Genomic DNA, 25591 nt, shown 5'->3' on the forward strand with positions numbered 1-25591 from the left:
ATTGACACGGCCGAAAACGCATCATGGCGGTGCAGAACGCATCGTTTGGCTACCTGCCCTTCTTCGGCTACCTTCGGCACGCAGACGGTGGAATTTATTGGAGCTCGCAAAAACCCACAAGAGGCAGAAGCATCAGCACCACGAGAGCAGGAAAGCAAGAACACTGACCGCAGTAGAAAAAGGCTTTTTTCACGGGTACCGTCGCTACCTCTCTGCTTTTAGTTTGCCTGTGGCTGTTTAATTTTTCATCACCAAACACGGCACCGCTTATACTACCCGTGTTACGAGCGCGTGTATGTGCAGGGTGTTGTAAAGCGGCATCATCATCACCATCACCATCGTCTTCGCAGTGCAGGCGGCTCGCGGAAACACCAATTTTCCATTTCCATCGCTCTGTTCCGACGACACAGCGCGTTACGTTTTGTGTGCGGTGAAACGAACGGTGGAAAATGAAGTGAACGTAGTGGCAGCAGCAGTGTTCCCGTTTTCCCTTTACCCACCGTGTACGTCTACGAACACGCATTTCGGTCGTGCATTCACGGGGTGTGTGCGACGGGTGCAGCGCAGAAGAAGTCTCGATTTTGTACACCGCCCCTGCCCTACCTTCCCGTATCGTTCCGTAGTCGCGCGAGCCCAAGCGCGGGGCATGGGTTTGGTCGAGCGAAAGAAAATGTCGGCAAATCGTCATCCCGTCGTCATCGTTCACTGACGGTACCGCAAAGATACCTGGAGCGGGCCCTGGGAGCGGTGCGTCATTCGTCCATTCGTCGCTGCGTGCGTGTTGTGTGTGTGTGTGTGTGTGTTGATCCGCGGAGCATTGTGCTGCTCGGACAGGTCGCTCCCCTGCTTGCCGAGAGCCGTTGATTCCGTGTGGGATTTACGTACCGAAATAAGGGGGACGCGCGCGTGAGTGTGTGTGGTGCGCCAAGTGGTCTTCTTCCTGTTCCGTTCCAATCGTAACTCCACTTCCTCCTCACCTAGAGTCACACGGGCTTCTAGGCGGCGGTGTTGTTGTTGTCGTATTGCTTTGTTACATCGCAGTCACCGGAGAGAAAGCGGGGTACGATGGGGCGGATTGCCAGCTAGTGCAAAGTTGTGCTTCATCATTCCGTGTCACACACAGAAAGTAGCCGCTGCCGTGTGCTTAAGAGTGTGTGTGTGTGTGTGGGCCGTAGAATCGTGTGTGGGTCGTGTGTGTGGGCTGGACGGGTTGGCTTTTGGAGTGGTACACTGTGGCCGTATATTGAGATTTCGTGTGTGTTAGTTCCGTGTGTCTCTCGAGCAACAAAACAACGATCATCGAGTGTTGAAAGTGTGTGTGTGTGTGTGCGTGTGTGTGCGATTGTTTCAAGCATTTTACGATAGTGCTAGTGCGTGCCTGTGTGTGTGTGAGTGTGCACGTCCGATCACCAGGTGGGAGGCGAAGAATTCAGTGTGTTTTGCTAAAAAAATCGGCGAAGAAAGGAAAATAGGGAAAGAAGGAAAAAAAGCACAACAGCAACAAACGCACTCACACCACCAAAGGTCGTGTAAAACAAAGCAGTACACGGTGGAATGCAAAACGTCAGTCCACTGTGTGTAGCAATAGTAACAGCAACAAGCAGCAGCACGACATTGTTTGAAGTGTCCCACTCGGGTAGCGGAAACCCCTTGGCAAACGTGTAAATTCACACAGTGAAGGCATTTAAATACCCGTCTGAAGGCGCTTTCTTTCTTTGTGGTGTACTGCTGCGGGAGAATCGTAAAAAAACAACGGAAAGAGTGCTTCGCGGATTGTCACAGCGAGTCCGAGCGCAGCTGCCCAAGTCTACGTCGAAAGACGGGAAAACCCCCTTCGGTTTCCCTGTGTGCATCAGTGCGTGCGTGCGTGCGTGTGTGAGAGGGGGAAAACACGGTCATATTGTGATCATAATAGGTGACAGGAAAGTAAACGCGCGGCCACGATGAGCAGCGGCAACAGCACAACGAACAACGATGTTAGCAGCAGCGGGGGTGTAGGCGGCAGTGATGGAAGCAGCGGGAGCAGCATCGAAGCCGAATACAACGAAATCGTATCCCGGAGAGGTTGGCCAATGGTGTTCCAGGTAGGTCGGTCGGTTGGTTGATTTGGCTGCCTGCTTGCTTGGATGGTTTTGTTTTCTGTTTTCCGTTCCGAGCCTGATTGCTCGTTTCTTTGCTGGCGTACCTCTTGTTGCACTTTTTTTTTGTTTTACAGCCCGCCAGGAATGTGATTACCGAACACAAACATATATACCGGTACCGCGCGGCTTGGTGTAGGGGCGCAATTGGTCTTCGGGGTCTTTTTATTACATTTTTTTTCTTTACAGTTGCGCTTTACTTTATTTTTGGCTACCCCGTTTTTCTCCTACCAAGTGGTCGCGACTCCGCGAAGTTGTGTCGATCGGTTCCCGGAATGAGTGTAAATGAGAGTGTTGGCCCCGGTTGGCTTAGGTCATGTGCTCTGTGCGCTGTTCGCTGTTCTTCTCTCGTTAAGCTTCCTCGCTTGACGCAAAAAGCGGACGGGTGTGGTGGGCAAGCGAGCACGGGGGAAATTTACAAATTGTCTTTTCGCGGTACTCGAAAAATCGAGGTTTACGGAAAAGGGATGAACATAACAAAAATTAAAAAAAGAAAAGTTTCGCCTTCCCAGCTTCCGGTTTCGTGAGTGGGAAAGAATGTATGGCAATGATTTTGTGGTACGCAGAATATGCCCAATTTCGTGGAAATCTCTAGGGACTTTTATGCCATGATGTAAATTTGGCGCTCTGGCATCTCTCTATCCCTCTCTTTCCCTATCGCTTGCCGTTGTAGTAACTGTGGTTTTATTTCAAACGCTTCGCAGAAGGTGGTTTGTTATCATTAAGGTTGCCTACCCTCAATCTCACACCCCCATCCCGCTCCGCCCTACTCTTCTCTCGGAAAGAGCACGTACATTTACTACGGTTGGATTATGTTAAAATGAAGTGTCTTGTAGTTTGTGTTGCGATGTTTGTTAACAAATTTTGTTCGATGCAAACGATATGGGCGGGGCGGGGAATCACCCACTGCACCGAAATGTGGGCTAAATATGTTTTGCCAAGCTATGTTGGTAAATACATATTTAAACGAAAAATTTAAACAGACGTGTGTACACTGGCAGTGCATGAGTGTTACAGTAAATGCAACAGTAAAGTGCATGTTCCCAGAAAACATTGTTTTTTTTTTTTTAATACAGTCTGTTCCCAAGTTACACGGTTCTGGACACACGCGGATTCGAAGATACGCGGCTTTATAAATTTGACAGATTAAATGTCAAATCAGTACAATTTGCTTCAAGTTCGGTATATATTGCATTTTTGTTAGCAATTTGAAACCGCTTAAAAGCCAGAAATATTTGAATTTTCTACACGAATCTTATCAAATAAATGATGAAGTGTATAAAAGTACTAAACTAAATCAAAAACTCCGAGTAATCAATAGTATTTTAGTAAAAAACATGAAATTCGACTTACGCGGTTATTCGAGTTACGCGGATTTGTCGAAAACGCAGAAACCGCGTAACTCGGGAACAGACTGTACAACAATATCGTGATAACACGAAGTTTTTTTTTGTATCTTTTTTTATTGTGCTAGCGCAGCGGTCGTCAAAGGGGTTGAGGTAAACGGCCAAATTTAATAAATGAACGGGAGCTGCTGGCTAGGGAAAGACGGTTGCAATAAACCGTTTTTTTCCTAAAGTTTTATTATTTTAAAATTTTAGAAATATAATATTTAAATAAAGATACATTGCTTTATACCTCCTCGCAACAGTGTGATCAGTCAAAACTACAAAGCAAGAGATCATTGAACCAAACGCTCTTTGACATTCGTTGTAAAAAGTAACAGTAGACAATAAAGTCTTAAAAAGGAACAATCAGGGTTTTTTTAAATATTCGTTCCTGTTCTTAAATAATCCACTCATTGTCGTTTAGAAACAATGTTAAATGCTGGAATATACTGGAAATTTACCGTTTATTTTGGGCCATAATGATAATTAGTCTGTTAATTCATATTACAATAAACTAAGTTGGAAGAGTTCGAGACGGCATGCAATGTCAAACTGAAAGACGTTCAGTAATGTGTATAGACAAAATGAAACAGGACAAAATGAGCATGCGGGGTAAAGTGGACACTCTATATTTAAGCATTATTTCTCTGCAAAGATAAATTCCAGAGCTCAAAGTGTATTCATTAGAGTGTTCTATGAATAGCATTATAAATTTATATTTATATTAGCATTGTTATTTATAATACCATGTGCTTTGAACAACAAATAACCTAGAAAAAAACAAGATAAAATGTATTATAGAATTGATGTAATTTTTGCTACTTCGAAAGTAAGCTTAAAGCGTTGTAACAGATATGTGTCGAAGTTTTACATGATATATCTTTGAATATATGTTATTTCTATGCTATTTATGTGAAGAAAGCAAGGCAAATGAACGCGTATTTTAACTCATATAACAAAAAATACAACAATGCTTCACGTAGCGCAAAATGGGCCGTCACGTTTGGGGCTAAAATGACAGCTTTAGACATATGGCGCTTAGCGAGGCTATGTTGCAATTTAAATCCATAGATGTAAGAATAATGTAAGAATAACTGTGTTTTGAGGCGAATTCAAAGGAATATTTAGTAAACTGCTTAACATGCTCATTTTGCTCTGCTTTCTCATAAGAATAGCTTCTTCCCATCTTTCAAAATCAGGCAAATCCTGGTGACAAATTCTATAGCATGCCGGGTTTAATGTTGCGGCGGGACGGACTTTGTCGACCGCTGACCTAGAGAGCATACAAGCGCAACAACAGTCGTATATTTTAAATGTCCAAACAATGTGCGCCAGCAGTAATTTATCTGTTTCGGGGAAATCAGACAAGAGCGCTATAGTTGGAGGTTTTCTTGTAAATACCAAAACAAAAATAATACGTTAATTGCGGGTGTTAAACTTTAAAGGCTAACGAAGAAGTGGGACAACATGTTGTGTGATAATTTTGACAAATAAGGTCTTTTTGCAATCTTCTATGATACTGGATCGCTCTTTTGTTCTATTTTGTCACAAAATTTGGCATAATCTTGCTGTTGAGAGTCGTGAAAGTGTGCTGCAAGAGCGAACAAACAAATATTTTTTTTTTACAAACCCTCCGGCTGTAATGTAGGATCAAATCCTCTTCACTTACATATTCACTTACTTGCTATTTGTTGTTTATAACTTCAAAACTTGATGACACTCTAAAAGTACTGTGAACCTAAAACATACAGTGGTTTTCCAGGGTATTACAAATGCATTATTTTCAGTTAGTACACTACGAGTTGCATCATTTTCATTGTTTTTTTTACCGCTGTATTGCACAGTCAACCCATTGATCAGCAGTAAATGTGACCGTCGTGCCTCGGTTTCTTGTACGGGAACATTCAATAAGCAGCAAATAGCAAAATAGACATGCGATCGATCCAATAGCGACAAATGAAGTAATAGAAACGTAGAATTGCTCTATCCGGTACTTGTCGATTAGTCTGATGTGGGCCATTTTTTAGATTACTTGTCATCCTCCTTCAAGATGAATCATTTTCGCTTTCATCTTTTAGTCAGCACTTAAATTGTCTCTCTTCCGGGAATATTGTTTTTTCTCTCACTCTGTCCACTCATTTGCAACGCTTTCACATTTTGTGTTTTACGTTGCGTTTGCCGAACGAGATTTAACACTGTTTCTTCTAATGGACAAAGTTCAAGCTTTGACTAAATAAAAAAAAGATTAAATAAATAATAATAATAAATAAAAAATCGTAAGTGCTGTTTTTGGTGATCTTCTGAAATTTCGCTTCCCTTGTTGATCATACATCTGTTAGTATGTGATTTAGCGTACTTCCTGGCAACAATGTTTCCCTATTTTCCCTTCCAACGCAACAGCTACCCAATTCCTGTTACTGTCCAGGCGGCGTATCTACTCGTGCGATGCTTTTTTGTTGTCTTATATAATATATATAGCTTATGTAAGGTTTTCGCTTCCATGATATCGCTGGCGATAGAATTCCTGGGAAAAAGGACACACCCTAGCCTTGGTGGAGCCACCAATCTCCCGCAACGTGCTACATTCCGGTGTTAATCAGAGTTGGTGTATGTGTGTGTGGTGATGTTTTATCTTTCCTGCTAAAACATATTACGTTTCTTCTCCTCCACGATGAATGTGGAGTCAACGATCATTTAGTGATTTTTAATGCCTTCCCGGAACTGTTATCAGAGACGGTGTGTCGCCCCGGTTTTCGAATGTTTGTTACGTGTGTACCCCCATTCCTCTCGCACCCATTTTCCGTGCACTCTGCTACCCTTTCACCTTCACATTTTATACCCGGAGTGCAGTGTTAGTTGCATATACCCTACTCGATATTGATAACCTTTCGTCGGTGTCGATGGCAAGTGCAACCCAGTTTAGCACTCAGCTATTTGTACACAAACTCACACGCCTGTTTTTGCAGGGGGAAAAATCGATCCATCCGCGCATCGTCGTAGCACAAGCGCGTCTAATCGATTGCGAGAGCTTATTTCCAACGAGTTCTAGCAACGCCGGGGAAAACCATTGATCCATTTTGGGAAACGTATAAACAGCTAAAAAAACACACATTCATTGCTCCTGATTGCCAGGCCTCTGCATCGATTTTCGATACGCGTGTATCAATTTTCCTGGAATCACAGAACGGAATCACTTTTGGGAGGTTTAAATTTATCAGTTTGTCGCTATCCTCCTCCCCACCCTTCTTTCATCCCTGTCCATGAGGCGCGTGTGTGGACGACGTTTGCCAGTCGCCTTCGTCGTCGTTGTCTCTGTTATCCATTCGCTGGACGGCAGGCGAACACATAACATTCGGCTGTCATAAATCGATGCAGACGCTGCGTCTGGGGCGGTGACGGAGACGGCAGTTTCTCATTTACGAAGTGCACTTTTGTTCTTTACTTCAGCGGATCGACACAACGCCCCCCACCCTACGCATCCCTCCGAGTAATCTAGAGCACTAACCGCGGAGAATGCAGCAAATGAACTCTGACGGGCCTTTGTGTCTCTTCTGCGCGGTGCGGTGCTTCCCATTCTTCCTTAGTCATTGTTGCATACAACCCGCGCACATACACACAGACACTTTGGGCGCGTATCGATCGTGTGTTTGGGGGGGTGGAGCAAGGTTGGGATGTTTGTGTCGCGGTAGGAAGAAAGACGACGTATGTTCCCGATGATGTGTGTCCTTCACCTGCTTACTTTGTATTTACACTTCCACGAACTGCTGGCGGGTTGATCGCGCGCGCTGACAGGGTTTTGTTGTGTGTGTGTAATCTTGTTTAATTTGTATCAATATTTCGATCATTCCGCGTATCACGTGCAGAGAGATGGACGAGGGGGAGGGATGTTGTGTAACGGAAGGGATTAATTGCGAAAAAACGCATGACAAATATTTGCGTGTGTGTGTGTGTGTGTGTGTGTGTGTGTGTGTGTGTGTGTGTGTGTGTGTGTGTGTGTGTGTGTGTGTGTGTGTGTGTGTGTGTGTGTGTGTGTGTGTGTGTGTGTGTGTGTGTGTGTGTGTGTGTGTGTGTGTGTGTGTGTGTGTGTGTGTGTGTGTGTGTGTGTGTGTGTGTGTGTGTGTGTGTGTGTGTGTGTGTGTGTGTGTGTGTGTGTGTGTGTGTGTGTGTGTGTGTGTGTGTGTGTGTGTGTGTGTGTGTGTGGTGTGTGTGTGTGTGTGTGTGTGTGTGTGTGTGTGTGTGTGTGTGTGTGTGTGTGTGTGTGTGTGTGTGTGTGGTGTGTGTGTGTGTGTGTGTGTGTGTGTGTGTGTGTGTGTGTGTGTGTGTGTGTGTGTGTGTGTGTGTGTGTGTGTGTGTGTGTGTGTGTGTGTGTGTGTGTGTGTGTGTGTGTGTGTGTGTGTGTGTGTGTGTGTGTGTGTGTGTGTGTGTGTGTGTGTGTGTGTGTGTGTGTGTGTGTGTGTGTGTGTGTGTGTGTGTGTTCGTTTCAGGCAAATGGTACAGAGTGTTTCACGAAAAAAAACCCTAAATTTGGCGAGAACAAACAATATTGCTTGCCGCCATTGATATGATTTGTGAACGATGCTGAAACATTATAAGCTTCCTTTTTTGTAATAATAATATGCTGCTGTTTTAATCGTAGTTTTGCATAAAACACACAGTTAGCAGTGATGTGTCGAAACGGGTGGTTGCTCAATTTTAGGGGGAAAACATACCAAGGGGTAATAATAGGTCAGAACGGTGTTTTGATCGAAAAATTTGGTTATATTAATGTAAAATATGTGATTTAGCGTACTTTCTGGTAACAATGTTTGCAGTAAGCCAATTTCAAATTAATTGAGTTGGATGTAATATTTAGACAATCTTACGTTAAAGCTGTCTCATTTTGAAGTCGATACGTCTCATTTTGAAGTTATACGAAAATCAAATAAGAAAGTCAAGTTTCAAGCTTTTTCGTATTGAATTACAATAATAAGCTTTTTTAGACTTCTTGAGGTTTCAGACATCTACCTTCAGAAGATATTTATTGTTAAACTCACATGTTTAACTTTGCTGTGCTGCGTTTGCTTGAGTTTTTTTGCAACTTATTTTGGCAGTTTGAGTTATAGATACTTGTTCGCTTAAGTCTTTACTACTTGTTTATACGACGTGTTATTATGCTATTCAAGTCTGCTGGAGTAAATCGTATACTTACAAATATAATCGTTACAAAAGAAGAATAAATAAATAAATAGCTGTTCAATTCGTTAGCTGAATTCATTGCTCTGTATGATTGCATTTTTTGAACCATCATTCAATAAAAGCAAATCGCCCAAGGTTGAGCGTTCATTTTCACGGAATAAAACAAAGGTAAATACATACTTCGCTGTAAAACGAGGTTTAATAACACCAGCATATGTCTGCGTTCGGGCCTGCTACTTGCCACCGATAGGATTTACGCTCTCTGTTTCCCCTTGTTTCGCGCCCTGTTTCCTCCCCATTCCCGGGCGGGCGGTGTCTTCCCTTTTTTTCATGTGCACCTTCCGTCGGTGTGTGCGTGAGACAAAGTTCCCTGAAGCGCACAATTTCGAGGAAATAATTAAATTAGCAAGCAGAACGAAGCAGAGAAACGCAAAAATTGACTCACGCAGAGTCGTGTAAGGGGGTAGCTGCATGGGGGTGTTACAGGCTGAGCCGGGAAAGGGGATGTTTCAGCTTGCCCCAGTGTGAGCTCACTTCCGCCGCAAAGTGGCCACAGGCACACACCTTCAGTCCATCGGTTGAAGAATGCTGTGCCTCCATTCTTCCTCTCCCCATCTCCCCCCTCCATCCCATCCACCCATACCCACACTATACTTAGTGTCGTGGCGTGGTGCGGTGTGTGTATGATCGATGTTTAATGACCGTTTGGGAGTTGCTGCTGCTGCTGCCGTTGTTGTGAGCTGAAGAAGCCAGGGTGTGGGGCAGGTTCGTGGGCGATGGGACGTCGCAGGTTCTACTCCGAAGAAAGGTTGACGTGTAGATGTCAACAGCACACACACACACACACACACACACACACACACACACACACACACACACACACACACACCACACACACACACACACACACACACACACACACACACACACACACACACACACACACACACACCACACACACACACACACACACACACACACACACACACACACACACACACACACACACACACACACACACACCACACACACACACACACACACACACACACACACACACACAACACACACACACACACACACACACACACACACACACACACACACACATTGTATGACGTCGATGGTGTGTTGTACGCTGTTACCGAAATTGTGCGCTTTTTTCGCCTTTCCTTCTCCTTCTTCTGTGTTTATGCTTGTGATGAGCGATTTTCCACTTTGTTTACGTAATACATCAAGTGCGTTAACAACACAAACAGCGCTGTTTCGCTTTTTCAACCGACTAAGCATCCCTCCCATAGGCCATGTTCGCCCGGCTGATAATAGAACAGAAAGAATACAGAGAATACGTGGTTTTGACATGAAAATTATTAGATGTCGATTCGTGCGAATTTTTGAACATTATTTTCGCGACTGTATGTTGATGCTGCTGCTGCTGTTCTGCTGAACACGTAACAACACAGGCCGTTGCTTCCATCACTTTCCTGATCGTTTTTAATTTAATCCGTGTTTTATCTTCTGTGACTAGAAGCGTTTGATATTTGTTTCCTTGTGCATGCTTGACATCGATGCCACTATTTTACGATTTTATCCCGGAAAGTTACGCATAGAACATATAATCCCTCCAGTATGTTTGCGCACTTGATTGTTTGCATCTGCTGGCGTTAATTATTCAATCACAACCCAGCAGAGACAACACGACACACCGGCGTGTGGACGATGGAGATTAGTTTAACGTGTTTATCCCATAGGTGTTTACATTGCAGCCCGCTCCGACTGGAACCGCTGACGGAACGTGTAGTTTCATAATTTTCAGAAGAAAACTGTCCCCATCTCCTTGACGAACGGCATGCTCCTGCGAAGACCGGCAGTGCATGGCTCAGTGAGTCAGTGTTGTTTTCGCTTAAAAATTACCACGATGTGCGGTGTGGGACCTTCCTCGGAACGAGACTTTACAATCCTCGGCCCGGCTGATTTACTATAAAGTTATTCGAGTTATTTACTTCCTACGTCACAGCATGCGTCATTATACTTTTGCTGTACGTTAAATTGTATCAACATAGGAGATAAACCACCGGCGGTGGCATGTCTTTTGGTGGTGACCCTTGGCTGCTGCTAGTGGAATGGGCACGAACAACACGTGGGTAACATCCGGGGTTTTTGCCCAACTCGCTTTTCATTCCGTCCCGAGAGGTACTACATGTGGAGAATCAGAAATGTGGGAGCACAACACCTACGAATGTTTCTTCGATATCCATTTAAACTTTGCTTTCAATAAGTAAGAGTTGAATTATCGTTAAAACTTTCATCAATGATTTTCTGAAGGGACTTTGGAAAAAGCCTTTGTTGATAATTTGTGTTAATTAAAATCAGTAGGCAGAAATTCAAACAAGAGGGTTTTTTTAAACATTTCAATAAAAAAAAGCAATATCCCTGTGAGACATGAATATTTTAAACACGGATCATGCAGGCAGATAGTATAAAATTTAAAATTTAATTTGGTGGCTTTAACATTACAATTGGTATATTTTAATATATGAAACTCATTGGATGTAATTATACATGTTTTATATAAAAGCGTTCTGGGACCGCTTATATGCCTATGCCTGCTGTTTGATCTCTCTGTTCTTTCGAACGGCACCGAGTTGTTTCTGTTCGCAGATGACGACACGGCTATTGCATCAAAAGGTAGAATACCAGCAGAACTAAGGCGCGGTGCGCAACGATCTTGCAAGACTATCTTCAGAATAGAAGGTCCTAATTAGCAATACCAAGACACAAGCCAAGTCTCCTAACTTTAGAAGGTGAAATATCTGTGTCTCATCATTGATTACTAACTCCTACATCACCATCACACTAAGGAACTTTCAACACGAATAATAACACTACTGAAGAAATTTTATCCACTATAAACAAAATTGTTGTATATGAGCAGACTATCTTACAAGCGGCAACGTACGGAATTCCTGTGTGACAATGCAGTGCTTACCTAAAACGAATGAAATTGCTTTTTTGCTTTGCAACAAATTGCGAATTCCCCGCGCTGGATGAGAATATCGGCCTCAGCACCATTTTTCCGGGTGCCATGTTGGTGTCATTGGACACTCATTTCGCCGCCAAGGTGTTCATTTTACTGTGTTTTTTTTTTAAACTGTTATACCATGACACTCACAAACAAAATGTTATGCTAGAAAAAATCGATTGTTCCGCATTGTATGGGAATAAAATCCGCTACGCATTGAGCTGCAGAAATTATCGAACATATACAAAATATATAAATACTAAATACTGAACTCGATGGCAATCGAATTTTTGTAGGTGTATGAAACAAATAGCTATACTGTCAGATAACCGTAAGCGTCTATCGAATTTTGAGGTCGTATATGATACTCGAAGAATTATATAATGAAATTGATACTAAACCTCTAACTGAAATGTCTTAAAACCCAACAATCTGAGTTCCTTTTTCTACGGGTTCTTGTTGATGTAAATATTAGTATATAATTTATTTTTCGTTAGGTTAAGCTCGTTAGAGTTAGCAAAGGGGAAAAACTTTGCAATGTTTAAACCTAAAGGAAAAAGCTAAACTGCCTTCAGACAAATTTCAACTTGGCGATGAAAAGCGATGACGCCAAATCTCGCAATTTGCTCATGCCTCATGCTAATGTAAAATACTTATAATAAACTAAATAAAATGCAAATAAAATAATCTAGAGCGAAAGGCCATTGTAATAGCAATTGTGGGAAGATTATTGCGATTTTGATCCCACAGATGCTTTTACAAAATATTTCTATTATAAACATGTTTGCTTATTTGTTAGCAAACTATTCATTTTTTAAATGTGTCGTTATCTCGGATGATCTAATAAGTTTTTAGAAGATTGTGTTGAGATAGATTTTACTTGTTGCATGGCGTGTGGAATTTTATGAGTTTTTTTTAATTTATAATTTTACACCATTATCGTGTAGAAACCACATGCTAAGAAAGCATAATTAGAGTTATCTGAGACAGTAAAGTAGTTTGCTGAAATATCAGCTTGTTTGATCACTGAGAGATCGTAGTCCTCTTTGTATGTTCGTTATCTATTTCGATAAGCCTAATTTACTAAGAAAAAATACAAATTTCCCAGTGTTTACGCTTTACTGAAATTATTAATTACTACAGTGGTGTAAATTGCTTTCACACTTTGCCGACGAAATAGCTGAGAGCAGTGGAGAAGCATTAAGAAAATGTGAAAACCTTTTCCGCCTTTGCCCCATTTCCAGTACAGAAGCAGCGGTGATATGGTGATGATATAGCCACGTGAAAAAGGGGGGAGTAGAAATCAATTTCCTATCAAAAACACTCCCTTCCTCTTAGTTATCACTGTGCTTGAGTGTGCGATATGTGCAAACAAAAACTATTTTCAGGGACCGACCGCGTTGAAGCGTGCTGAACGAAAAAAAAAAATGTATAAAATGCATTCTTTTCCAGCAGCAGACCTTCCTTCCCTCCTTCCTTCTTTTCTGCTACTACCTCGTCTGAAGGTGGTTAGATTGTTTGCGCCAGTGCAGCGGCGAGGAAGTGCGAGCACACAAACTCCATTTCCGAAAAGTAGACCGGATATATGGGCGCGGAATCGGAATGCACAGACGCACCTGTTGCGGGTTGCAGAGCGTGTGTTGTTTATTTGGTTTTGAAATGCAACGTTTCATGAGCGGTTCTTTTTTTCTTAATCCATTTTTCCTGCTTAACTATCGTTGTTGTCGTTTCTGTGCACAGTACCGTTAGTAGTTTTGCACCGTGCGTTGGACGGGAAACGTTGGCCTCGTGATCGGGGCCCGGGGTTCGTCACCACGCTAAAATCCGTCCATTGCGGAAGTTTCGGGTTTAAATGGTACGCGTTGCGACGGCGGAGGGGTACGATTTCGCTGGCGATGCAACTATTACATCGTTTTGTTTTATTTATTTTGCCTTTACAAGGAAGTGGAAGGCAAAAATTCCTATCATCAGGGGGGATATACGGTGGAGCAGGCAGCATTGACAATGCTCGCTAAGGCCGAAATCGTGAAGACGGGGGAGCGTGTCCTTTGTAGAATTATGTGTGATTTGTTGGACCACAAGTTCACAAACAGAAAAATGCAATCATTTTGTATGGATGAAATACAGTTTCTAACTTGGCACAGAGTGCGGAAAGCGCCAAGGATGCGCACGCGGGTTTTACATTAATAAAATTTCAGCTTGATTTACGATTGTTTCTAAACGACAGTTCAATGTTATCGCAAAGTCAGAATGGATGAATTTTAATTTTTTGGAATTTTTGTCGTTAAAAATGAAGGTCGGCCCAATTATTGTGTTGAATCAATTGAAAATAATTAAAATCAAACCGAACAAAAACAAAGAGTCGATCTGTTGCTATTTTCATTCGGCATGTTTTCTGATACATCGACCGGCATGAACTTGACCGTAGAAAACGAAGATAATTAATTGGCTGGATGTATGAATCATTGGACTGCGACCGAGAAACCCATTCATGCTATTTATTTAGCAACTATAGGTAATCATTCAACCTATTTGCATTTCATTGCCAAAACCCAAACCATGTCTTTGACGAATTGGATGACTTACTAGCTATCAAAAATGTGTATTGACTCTGGCCCCCTTTTTGTTAATTATTCATTGGGACTGTGGGACAACCAACTGGGCGGAAATCTTGTACAAATAAATTCACCTGACATCATCCTTATTTGGTTGAATCGAAAGTTTCTATCAATGAAGTTATCAACTACCATGATGAGAGATTTAAATCTCTAATTGAAACTCTAAAGATTCTTAAACCTATACAGATTTATCTAGAAAGATTCATGAATCTCTAAACATTAATCAATCTTTAGAGATTTATGATTTACAAACCATTTAATTATCTCAGAATTATTTAGGAATCTCTGAAACTAATTTTTATATCATTTCATTTCAGCATATATAGGCATTCAAGATCTATTTAGTTTGATCAAGAAAGTCAGTCCTTGCTACAGAGGGACGGTCTATACGAGACTTGATCCCACCGCTGATTTGTTGTTAAGGTGTGCGAGATGGCGACTTTCCCATAGGAAAGTCCCAACAGATTTTAAGTACCTCTTGCATACATTTATGTATCGATTTATGCAACTAAAGAGATTCATGAAACCCTGTAACTGTTTCCATGAATTTCTAGTCTGTTCTCTAAAGATTCATGATTTTCATGGTGATCTTCAGACATTCAACAATCTTTAGAAAATCATGAATTATAAAATTAGAGGGAGATTTATTATTTCATTTCAAAAATTCATTTCTGATAACATGATCATGATCAATATCATGATTATGAATCAGAATTACTCATCTTGAGTACAAGTGTTTGAAATCAGGCTGGACCACTGTGCTGTACTATGGAAACCGTCCGTCCATATTAGTGATGGGAGTTGGGAATCGGACCTACCCGATTCCGATGCCGTGTTCGGAATCAGAATTGACTCCAGAATTTAATTTAGCTCCGGCATGAGAATCAGTTCTTGAATCAAAGTAACAAATTTCAGAAACAGAATTGATCGTTTTCAAGTAAATTAGGATTCTTTGCGGTTATCAATACGTTCGAGACAACGGATTTGGGGGAGCTATATCGAGGGATTAAATTGACGTGACACGGGCGTTGTGGGAATGGTGCGTTAGATGCCGAAACCGACTCCGATTTCGAAGCCGATTCTGATTTCGGAGCCTATACCGATTCCGAAGCCGATTTCGATTCCAGATTCTGTTTCTGATTTCGGAATAGATTCCAAAGCCAATTCCGATTCTGGAAACAATTCCGAATCCGATTCCGAAGCCGATCCCGGAAACTGATTCCGGACCAACTATACGGAATCGATTACAGAAACCTTCGGAGCTAACCGGAATCAATTCCGACGATAATCTCATTTTTCCCATCACTAGTCCATATGCATCTTCAACATAAAGATAGCTCAATCAAAAAATCTTAAACATGAAGCTCAGTATTAAACTCTAAATACTAGGAAGTAGAAGCTTTTTAAAAGTCCCCAAAAATGTTAGAGTGTATGAGGTGCATTAATCTTGAAAAAGTCGCATGACTATCAAAAAAATAGTAATTTCTTCAAATTATACATAATTTATTAAGATTGTTTTGGTATTTGGTCATTGTTCACTAGTGCTAACGATTCATTAGATGAGCTTAGTTTTAAATGTTTCTAAATTATGAATCTATTCTATTTAATCTTATTACTAAACATCGTTATGCAGTTTTGTCGATCCTTTGTGTTTGGTTTAAGTGTTGTTTCAAGAAGAAGCATATCGCTGATCTTGTCCACACTGCTGGATCCCTTATACACCTTAATTAAATATCATTTATTTTTATTTAAAAAAAACTCCAAAATAGAGTTATAGAATTGCTGCTCATCCGTAGCAATTACGCTTATTAACACCCCTTTAATTGAATGAATCCGTTTAATTGCTCTGTTTTTAAATTGTATTTTATTGGGTTTACAACATGCTACATACAGCTTCAACACCGATTTAACCCCCTTCGATGATTGAATTGTCTGCTTCGATGACTTTTGTACCATTTGCGACGGATCAGTTCCATTCCGCTGTTCGCATAATTCGCGGGAAATTGTTTTCGGGTAGGAAAAACGGATAAATGCAATAGCAAAACCCCATGCGGTTACCAATCGTGATCTGATAGATGAAGTTTGACATTTTTGCACCGCTTTCCGCGATTCCCAGACCACCTACTAGCCGCGCCAGCTTTCCACTTTTACTGCGTATGTGTTTGTTACCACAGACCCGGCGAAGCGAGGCAAAACTAAACTAATTAACCTGGCGCCAAGTTGTGAAATTCCTTTTCCACGGAATTTCCACAAATAATAACGTTCGTATCATTTAGGTATGGTTGGCGTTTTTTAACTCGTGCGCGGGCCCCTGAGTAGCTTGTTATTTAAAATGTGTATCATCACCATCGTTCACCACAATTGTCAAGTGTTGTGGCGAAGCTTTTGGTATCGAACAACACATCTCGTGTTCCAATCCAAATGTTTTTAATTTATAGTTTTTGTTTGTGTTGTTGGTGTTGCAGTTATAATTGAAAAGTCAAACAATTCGCTTCCCCTCTCTGGTCTAATGTTTTGAACCGCTGTGGTATTTGTATCTCATACTTGTTGGCGAATGCAACAAAATCGATAGATAATGATAGCAGCAAAACGATTCTTGGATTTTTTTGCCCTCAATTATATAATCCCAAATTCATAAGAATTCAGTCCCATTTGAACTGGTGCTTGGTGGTGCGCAAAGCGATGTTGGGTCAAATTGCAACCAAGTGCCCGATTTTTGCTCTTTTCGCAAAAAGCTAACTTTATTTACATTCCGCTCGTATCGATCTATCAATCGCTTGTGCACCATTTGACAGCTCCGTTATGTTTGTTCTATAATCATTTTTTTTTATTATATTTTTGTTTGTCTGTTGTTTGACATAACATCTATTTATTGCTGTATTTCTTTACAATCTCTTCCCCTACGATTGAAGGATATTCGCGAAAGGAGCGACATTCAGGCGCGGGCGAAAAAGTTTTCCACTGACGAGTCCAAAAAGCTGGAGAACCGGCGACTGAATCGATACCGGGACGTGCTACCGTACGATCATTCCCGAGTGGCCCTGAAGCGTGGCGAAGGCGACTACATCAATGCGAACCTGGTCAAGGTAGGTCTGGTGGGGAGCGGAACTGTTTGCCCTTACAAAACAACGTTCTATGTGGAACAACGTCTAATCGTTTGCTTATAATGCCCTTTCAGATGGAACGTGCTGGGCGAAAGTATATCCTATGCCAGGGACCGCTCCCGCACACGGTCGGGCACTTCTGGATGATGGTGTGGGAGCATGACTCGCGCGCCATCCTGATGTTGAACAAGCTGATCGAACAAACGACCGTCAAATGTCACCAGTACTGGCCGGCCAAGATCGGCGAGAAGCATCGACTCGAGCTGACGGGCGTTCAGCTATCGGTAGTTCATCTGAAGTGTGTGGAGTACAAGAACTTCTGCAAACGAACGTTTAGGTAAGGGCACATGCAGCCGTAGGCAGGAAAATAGGTTGGAAATGGAACAGTTTTGTTAATGTAAGGATTCGATCTTCATTCCAACAGACTGACTGACATGGAGTCGGGCAAGAGTCGCGAAGTGATACAGTTTCACTACACGACTTGGCCGGATTTCGGCATCCCGAGCTCGCCGGTAGCATTCCTGCAGTTTCTGAAGGAGGTGCGCGATTCGGGAACGCTCGACCGGCACGTTGGCCCACCGATTATCCACTGCAGTGCCGGCATCGGGCGTTCGGGAACGTTCTGTTTGGTGGACTGCTGTCTCGTGCTGGTAAGTGTCGGTTGGGTGTGCAGGATTACGGCAACACATTGATGTGACAGTATGCTAACGTACGGTTCCTCTCGATTGTGGTGTGTGCAGGTCGACAAGGAGGGGGAAGATCGAGTGTCCGTTCAAGATGTACTGCTTGAGTTGCGACAGTATCGTATGGGGCTGATTCAAACGCCGGATCAGTTGTACTTCTCGTACCAGGCCATCATCGAAGGCATGAAGCGCATGAATAACTCCGTAAGTACAGCGATGATCTACTCGCCTGGTTTGACTTGAACCATTTTGTTTAAATTATAATGGCATGCCGCAAATCTCGCTCGTCGACGTTCCTTTTCCCACAGTCGTTCGAGGAGTTTGAAGAGCTGACCGTTGTGGCCTCGTCCAGCCAGCAGAACAGCGACCAGGAGGATAACGAGGATACGCCACCGCCGCTGCCGCCACCGCGCACCCACTCGCTGACGTCCAAGCCGCTGCCGGTGATTCCGACGAGCGAGAGCGTCCACGAGGACTTCCTGCTCGGCGGCAGCAATGGCGGCGACCGCGACAAGGTGAACAATCTCGTCAATCTGGAAAAGAGCAAGCAATTTGAGATGGGTGACGAAAACCATCACCACCATCATCACAACAATCACCATCATAAGCGAAGCGACGGCAGCAACAACCACCACAACAACCATCATCACCATCCGTACAGTAATCGGCCGTTGCCGCCGATCGTGCGGGACAGCTCGCTGTACAAAGTGAACGAAATGGATAGCGATGGCGGCGGCGCTGGTAGTGGTGGCGTGGGCAGCAGTGGCAGCGACGGCAGCGACTCCAACGCGATGAGCAGCGAGGACGAGCTGATCGAGGAGAACGATAGCGACATCGGCGAGGAGGAGGAGGAGGAGGACGACGATGAGGCAGAGCTGGAGGAGAAGAACCGCGGCACCATTGGCCGAGACGTTCCGTCCGACAACAGTGATAATGTTAAAAGTTCGCTGCTGGATGAAAGTAGCAGCAGCACGACAACGGCTACGACGACGACGGCGACGGGAGGAGCCAGCAGCACCACCGCCAGCAGTGGAACGTCCACGGGCCTGTCCACCTCGACGTCGGTGTCCACCTCCTCGTCCACGACGGCCAGCGCGATCGGATCGAACAACTCGACGCTGGAGTCGAAGCGGGGCGACTCGAAAGCGGGTGAGGAAGCGTTCAACGCTAACTCGAGCCTTCCGCCGCTGCCGAACGGTGCGCTGGACGATGGTGACGATCCGATCTCCAGCCCGGAGCGCGAATTGTAAGTAAAACAACAACCGCCCTGATTCCTGCTATGTTTAATTCCATGCGGAATGCAAATCTTCACAAAATAACACACAACTAGTTGCGTGTGTAATTTTCTTGCTGAACAGCTGCTTCCTCTTACTCTACGGTTTTCTTCTGTACGTGACATAAAATGCGATGATTTTATTTTTCCTTCTCAACTCCCTTCCGCAGGTCGGAGGGCGCCGAACTGCGACGCCGCAAGCGCATCGAGCGCCAGTCAGCAATGGAGGAGAAAATACGCGAGATCAAGCGCAAGCGGAAAGAGGTGGAAAGCAAGGGATCGCCGAAAAAGCGCAGGTTATTACTGTTTTCCATTGCAGCAGGTGTTTGTTTCAGCGTTCTGTGCGTATATCTTTACACCAAGCAGATGTAAATGTGTGTTGTATCTTGGTGTGTCGAGTGTCGATGCAAACAATGCGTGAAGTGAATGTGTGGAACCCTCCCCCCAGGCTAGCATTAAGACACAGCATCGAGCGACAAGGAGACTTGAAGGGATCGTGAAGGGTGCAGAAATGCTGCAAGCAAAAGCGGACACATATGCACCGACTTAGGGCAAGGAAAAATCATTCCTACATGTTAGCAGGGAGGCAGAAGTAATCAAAATGACTAACGCAGTAAAACTCAACCCGCAACCCGTTAGCCCGCTAGCATATTTGGTGTTGATATAGAATGGGTGGATTGATTGCATACACGCATCTCAATGGCTCAATACGCTGTGCTGGATGGGGAACAGTTTTATAGTCTTTTTTTAATGTTCATTCGCTGTACCCAATCGCGATGAAAGTATGTTGCGGAGAATATGTTCGTATTGCTAATTACGAGCACATTGTGATTGTTTGTGCTGGTACTGAAATGCTGATGGTTTGTTTTTTTTTTTGTTTTTGTTGTCTCGTCCACACTTCGAACAGGCAGTGGAAATGTCTTTTTCACGAACGGCCAATATTTTCTATTTTCCCGAACGGCAAGCACGAAGATATCGCCTTGCTGGAGCTATGAAATGAAATGCTGCAAACTATTACAATTGAAAGAACAACGCGTACCGTGTGTGTGCGTTTGATCGTATGTCACGAAACAGCCACATGAAGCAACAGATGATGCTGAACACATCTAATACGCCAACGCGATTGTTAGCGTCGTTCTGTTTGCCACGTGAAGCAAGAATCTCTACTTGAAAAAATGCATCACCGTTTCGGTGAGGGTGGTGGTTAGTGGTATGCGAAGCATTTCGGTATTTATTGAAGGAAAGTAAGGAGTGCAAAAGCCCGCGACATCTGGTGACAAACGCACGCGGAGAGATCCCTGCTATAGATCACACATTGCCCGTAGTGTGACGAGTGGAAAAATCGATTGATTGTAAATGGTATTAAGGTTTAGTGAAGTAGTATATTATTTTCCTTCCCTTTTGCTTAGTTTAATTGTCGACTGTACTCACATGCTCCTGGTTCATCATTGCCGACCGTAACATGTTGTATCGATTCACATATTTTAATTCATTTGCCTGGTTATTTCACAAGAGTATCAAGCACCCAGGGGTCACTTCGCTCGGTGTCGTATGCAAAGTGATGAGGTACGCACTCGATGCATCGTGCAAGTGACGAAAAAAGCAGAGATGGACGACTGTCGATATAATGATGAGACGAATTTATAATTAGCCAAGCGAACGCGTTGAAACGTATTCACGCCTTCTTCACGCTATACTATGATATCATTTCATTGTACATGATTTCCACACAATAATATAAATAACACATCCCCCTTCTCTGCTGCTGCTGAGCGTAATGTAAGCGGACAAAAGAACTGGATAGAATGGAACGTCAGTGAGACTTTATTAAAGGAATTATTTTTATATGATCCTGTTTCGAGGGAGAGGGCGGACAGCGTTGCTAGAAGTGGTGGTGACCATCTTTCGTGTCCTGTTACAATGCGTTTCTAAGTAGAATTTTGTTATTGTTGTTTTGCATGCATGGGGGCAGTTGATAGTTTTGGCAATTGCTAGAGACGAACAGTTAGAACGTAACCCCGTCGTAATGCAGCGCAGTGTGCATTGTTGTGAGTGTGTGATTACATTAGCAAGTTTTGTGGTGCAAAGTTTCCCTTTCACTTTTGACAAGGAAAAGATAAATGGACACAATATTTAGAGACGACACACACACCAATTCGATTCGCGCTTTGTTTTGCAATTAACTTTAGTCTCTACACCGGGCATAGTTGGACAGAAATACCAGACTTAGGGTATGTGGTTTGATCCATGCACTAAAGGCACGAGTTGTTGCGTTGTGTTTTAATCTTACACTAAATTAATAATTGTTCAGCCCATGCTTAGATGTGCGATGTGTGAAGCGAACCTTACTCAAAAACATATTTGAAAGCGTGCGGCGGGATCGGCATTTGTGAACGATTGTCTGATGATAGTAGAGGATACGAGGGGAGGGTGCAGTTGTATCGAGTATACATATACATGATTACATACACTATATCGTCCATGTTTTTTAGACATATTGAATAGTTTATTTTTTATCCCTTTTCCTGTTTTCTAACAATAACCACCCCGTCTTTTTTATTAGTAGCGGATGAAAATTGTAGAAATGTTTTATAAAATCAGCCACACATACACACCCAGACGCGTATATATACGCGCGAAGAAAGCCAGACGGGGAAAGGTGAACGATAAGGATTTATGAAACATTTTTGCAGTAACAGAGAACAAAACGTAGGCGATCCACAGAAGAAAACATGGCAGTGAACGAGGAAAAGATATGCAAACCATCTAACAGTAATGGATTAGCGAATGGCAGTGAGAAAGTGCGAAAGTGGGACAAAAAACATACTAGGCAGTATACAGTAGAGATACGTGTCTATTATTTTTGTTTATCCTAGAGGAAAAATTGTATAAAAAAACATATATGGTGTAATGGTTGTTGCAGAGTTGTTGTTTTGTGTGCGTGTTGGGAGAAAGAAAGTTGCCATTTTTAGCGTTGAGCATGATATCATCCGTAGTAGGGAGAGGAGATTTGTGTGCATGTTATCGTTTCCGGTTTCAACTAGATCAAGAAGTGTTGGATCCATACTTCCCACCAAGAACGTACCCAATAATGGAGATACAAACAATATGAAAGGCTTAGGCAGACGTCCTCACAGTGCAATGTAAGCAACTACCCACTATCTCTCCCTCCGCCGCTAAGTCTTTAGCTGCGCCGAACGCCGTTATTGATGTTTTATGTTTCTTCTTTTTTCGTTTTAGAATGCCAACGCTCGAAATAACGAAATTTGCGAAACAATAATTGATCCAAGTCCATGCGCGCACGTGTTTGTAAGAGTTTGTGCTTTATACAGCTTTTTCTCTCTATCTCTCTCTCTCTCTCTTGCTCCATCAGTCGGTATTTTTGGTCGATATTGCGCATATTATTACATGCTAGATAGCGTTTGTTTGTTGGCTGCCTTTTACTCCAATTTGGCCAAACCATACACCATCCCCCTATCTGCTTAATAAATGCTCAACATGTGAGATTAACATTGATTGCATCGAATCGCTTCATTAAGCATATCGTAAAAAAAAGAACCTCTAGCACCTGGCTGGCTGGCTGGCTGGCGCGCACCGTTAATGATGATGGACGATGGAGAAGACAGACGGCTTTTGCTATTTTTCCAAGCAACCATTTTCAAAGTTCAACCGCCCTGAGAACGGCTATGGTGAGTGGTGATACGTTTTCCAATGCTGACACACCCACTACGACAGCAATACATACACACACAAACACAACTCCAGCAAAAATAACAACTTAATCAATACAATGCACTAAACGCTAGATGGATCTTAATTGGCAGCGAGAGGAGAGGGTAGATGTTAAGCAGATTTGTTTCTTTGATAAATGTTGCATAAAATACAAAACAGAAAAAAACAGTAAAAATTAACGACAGGAACAATACAAGAATGCAGTTTTTTTTTTTTGGCATCACAAATCCGACAACGATCACGCACCACAAGGAAGAGGGCTTCTTTTACGGCAGTAGAATACTTAAGCTATTTGCACTATGTACACAAGAATACAGAACACAGGTAGGCGCGTAGTAGAAATGTTGTGTAGAAGTAGTTATGGTACGTTTTCATATAAATGGTGGCCACTGTTTGAGTGTGTATGTAATTTATGTTACATGTTTTGTTATTGTTTGAACCGATCGATGTTGTGTAGCTGAAACACATTGTATGCGCTAGTTTGGATGGGCGGCAAGGTTTGAGTAGTGTTAAGCAGCAAGGGACAGGTTTGCGGGTCTGGTGTTGTAATGCTTGTGCTTGTTTAAGGGCATTCTTTGGCGCGTTGGTTGCAAAAACTCTCACACTGAAGCAAAGATACATGCACAGAACAGGAACATAACTATTTGCATGTGTCACATTCTATCTGTTATTTTGGTAGATCAATTTATGGATGTTTTTTCTGTTAATTTTTGCTCCATCAACATAATCAGTAACATTTTTCTTACTATTTTTCATTCCTATCGATTGCAGGAAACAAAAAGAAACAGATAAATGATATTTGGAAATTCCCTGGAAGGTATACTTTATTTGCCACATTTAAAAGACGGTCAGCTATACCCGACACAACAAAATACAGCACGCGCACGCGAGATGCACGGTACAACACTGTCATCTCGTCGTGGGGTGTGTTGGAACACCGCGAAGGAAAGTGCATTCAAAACAATTACTTCAACGTCGGCACATGGTGGACGATTCCTAACACTTGAGAAACGATGTTTCTTCAAGGATAAATCACGCCCGCTGGAAATATCGGATAAATCCGAACAAATATCACCACGTTAACACACACACATATACAACCGTATACACCTTAACAGAAAGCATACCTATGGAATGACGGGTGTACACCGAAGGCAAAAGACTGCTTTTAGCTACGGTAAACTAGAGTAAGTGGGGGATTTTTTTTTGCGGGTATGGGGTGGAATCGTAATAATTAGCCAAGCAAACACAAATGCATCCGAACGTGTCCGTACAATGTCCCAGGGCGTAAAGAATGTCAATTTTTGTGCAACTAAGGGGGGAAAAGATGCATAATCTACTACTATATGCGTAGTGTTTTGTTTGATTTTTGGACAATCTCGCACAATACATTTACAAAAAAACATGACAGTGTATCGAAAGTCGAAGAATGCGATCCTGTACATACAAACACCAAACTTGGGTGCAATAGTTGACACATTCACTGTACGTACTAGTACAAACCATTAAGTTTGGCTACAGTTCCACGCTGCATGCTTGGGGTTATATACTATTCACGATATTGGGTTATTTACTATGGTCGACAAATCATGATATTCGTACTGGGAATATCTCGTGCTGTGTGTGGAGTTTGCGTTAGTTTGCCGATATTTGTTTTGCCAAATTGTTATTACAATCAACAGTTACTCTACAGTACCTTTTGTGGTGTTTGTTAAGTCAGGTTCAGCTGATACGTGTGCGTTATATCAATCAATTTATCTTTGGTCAATTCGTAACAAAACTCTGACGACAAAGCTTTCAGTTGTGCATACTTATTGATGTGTTAAAGTTTGGGGTACCCAATATTTACGGGTACACTCACATACGCAAACATTTGTATAGGTTATTATCACTAGTGCTCACTATTAATTGCCAACATGTAACATGCAAACAATGCAAAAGTTCAAACATTGAAAACAAATCGTAATCAACAATAGACGCAATGGAATTGTATTTCCGTCGTGAGGGTGGTAGTAGGAATGGATCGGTAGTGTTGAGAAATCAACAATTGGCGGAACTCCGCCGAAAAGGAGCGTGAAGGTAGTAACGCGTTTATAAGATACGTACAACAACATTTATAATAAAACTATTGCTCATAAACTCGTGTGCTGATTATTGATGGCTACATAAACTCGATTAGCCGTTGATGTTGGTGAACCAACGGAACGTCCGGTTCAACGATCGTTTCGTTTCGTCGATCAACCTGCAATAACTGCTTTCCGAAATATTTGAATACGTTTACAGTGCTGCGTTCGGCGGTTGACGTTCCGCAGCACCACCAGAGTGACCAGAAATACCGATTTATCTGTATTCCTACCGATTTTTATATGCCTACCGATTCACAGATGACCGCCCTAAAACCACCGACAAACCGACGTGACACTGGTGTTACAAAAGTGTCCCACAGGAAAGTACTGTC

General features: G+C 42.7%; 1 protein-coding gene across 2 annotated transcripts; it reads left to right on the top strand.

The window, feature by feature from the left end:
- Positions 1 to 49: 49 nt before the first annotated feature.
- On the top strand, positions 50 to 24517 carry LOC121594625 (tyrosine-protein phosphatase non-receptor type 61F). 2 transcript variants are annotated; one of them, XM_041918109.1, is made up of 8 exons: positions 50 to 2084; positions 17254 to 17427; positions 17520 to 17782; positions 17870 to 18095; positions 18186 to 18332; positions 18437 to 19374; positions 19572 to 19697; positions 23905 to 24517. In XM_041918109.1, the coding sequence occupies exons 1-8, from the start codon at positions 1944 to 1946 to the stop codon at positions 23927 to 23929; spliced, it is 2040 nt and encodes a 679-aa protein (XP_041774043.1). In that variant the 5' UTR covers positions 50 to 1943; the 3' UTR covers positions 23930 to 24517. The 2 variants fall into 2 exon arrangements, with proteins under 2 accessions (XP_041774043.1, XP_041774042.1); XM_041918108.1 differs by lacking the exon at positions 23905 to 24517 and having other exon boundaries at positions 19572 to 19857.
- The last annotated feature ends 1074 nt before the right edge of the window (positions 24518 to 25591 follow it).

The sequence above is a fragment of the Anopheles merus genome, chromosome 2L (assembly GCF_017562075.2).
Source record: "Anopheles merus strain MAF chromosome 2L, AmerM5.1, whole genome shotgun sequence".
In the NCBI taxonomy this organism is placed as follows: Eukaryota; Metazoa; Arthropoda; class Insecta; order Diptera; family Culicidae; genus Anopheles; species Anopheles merus.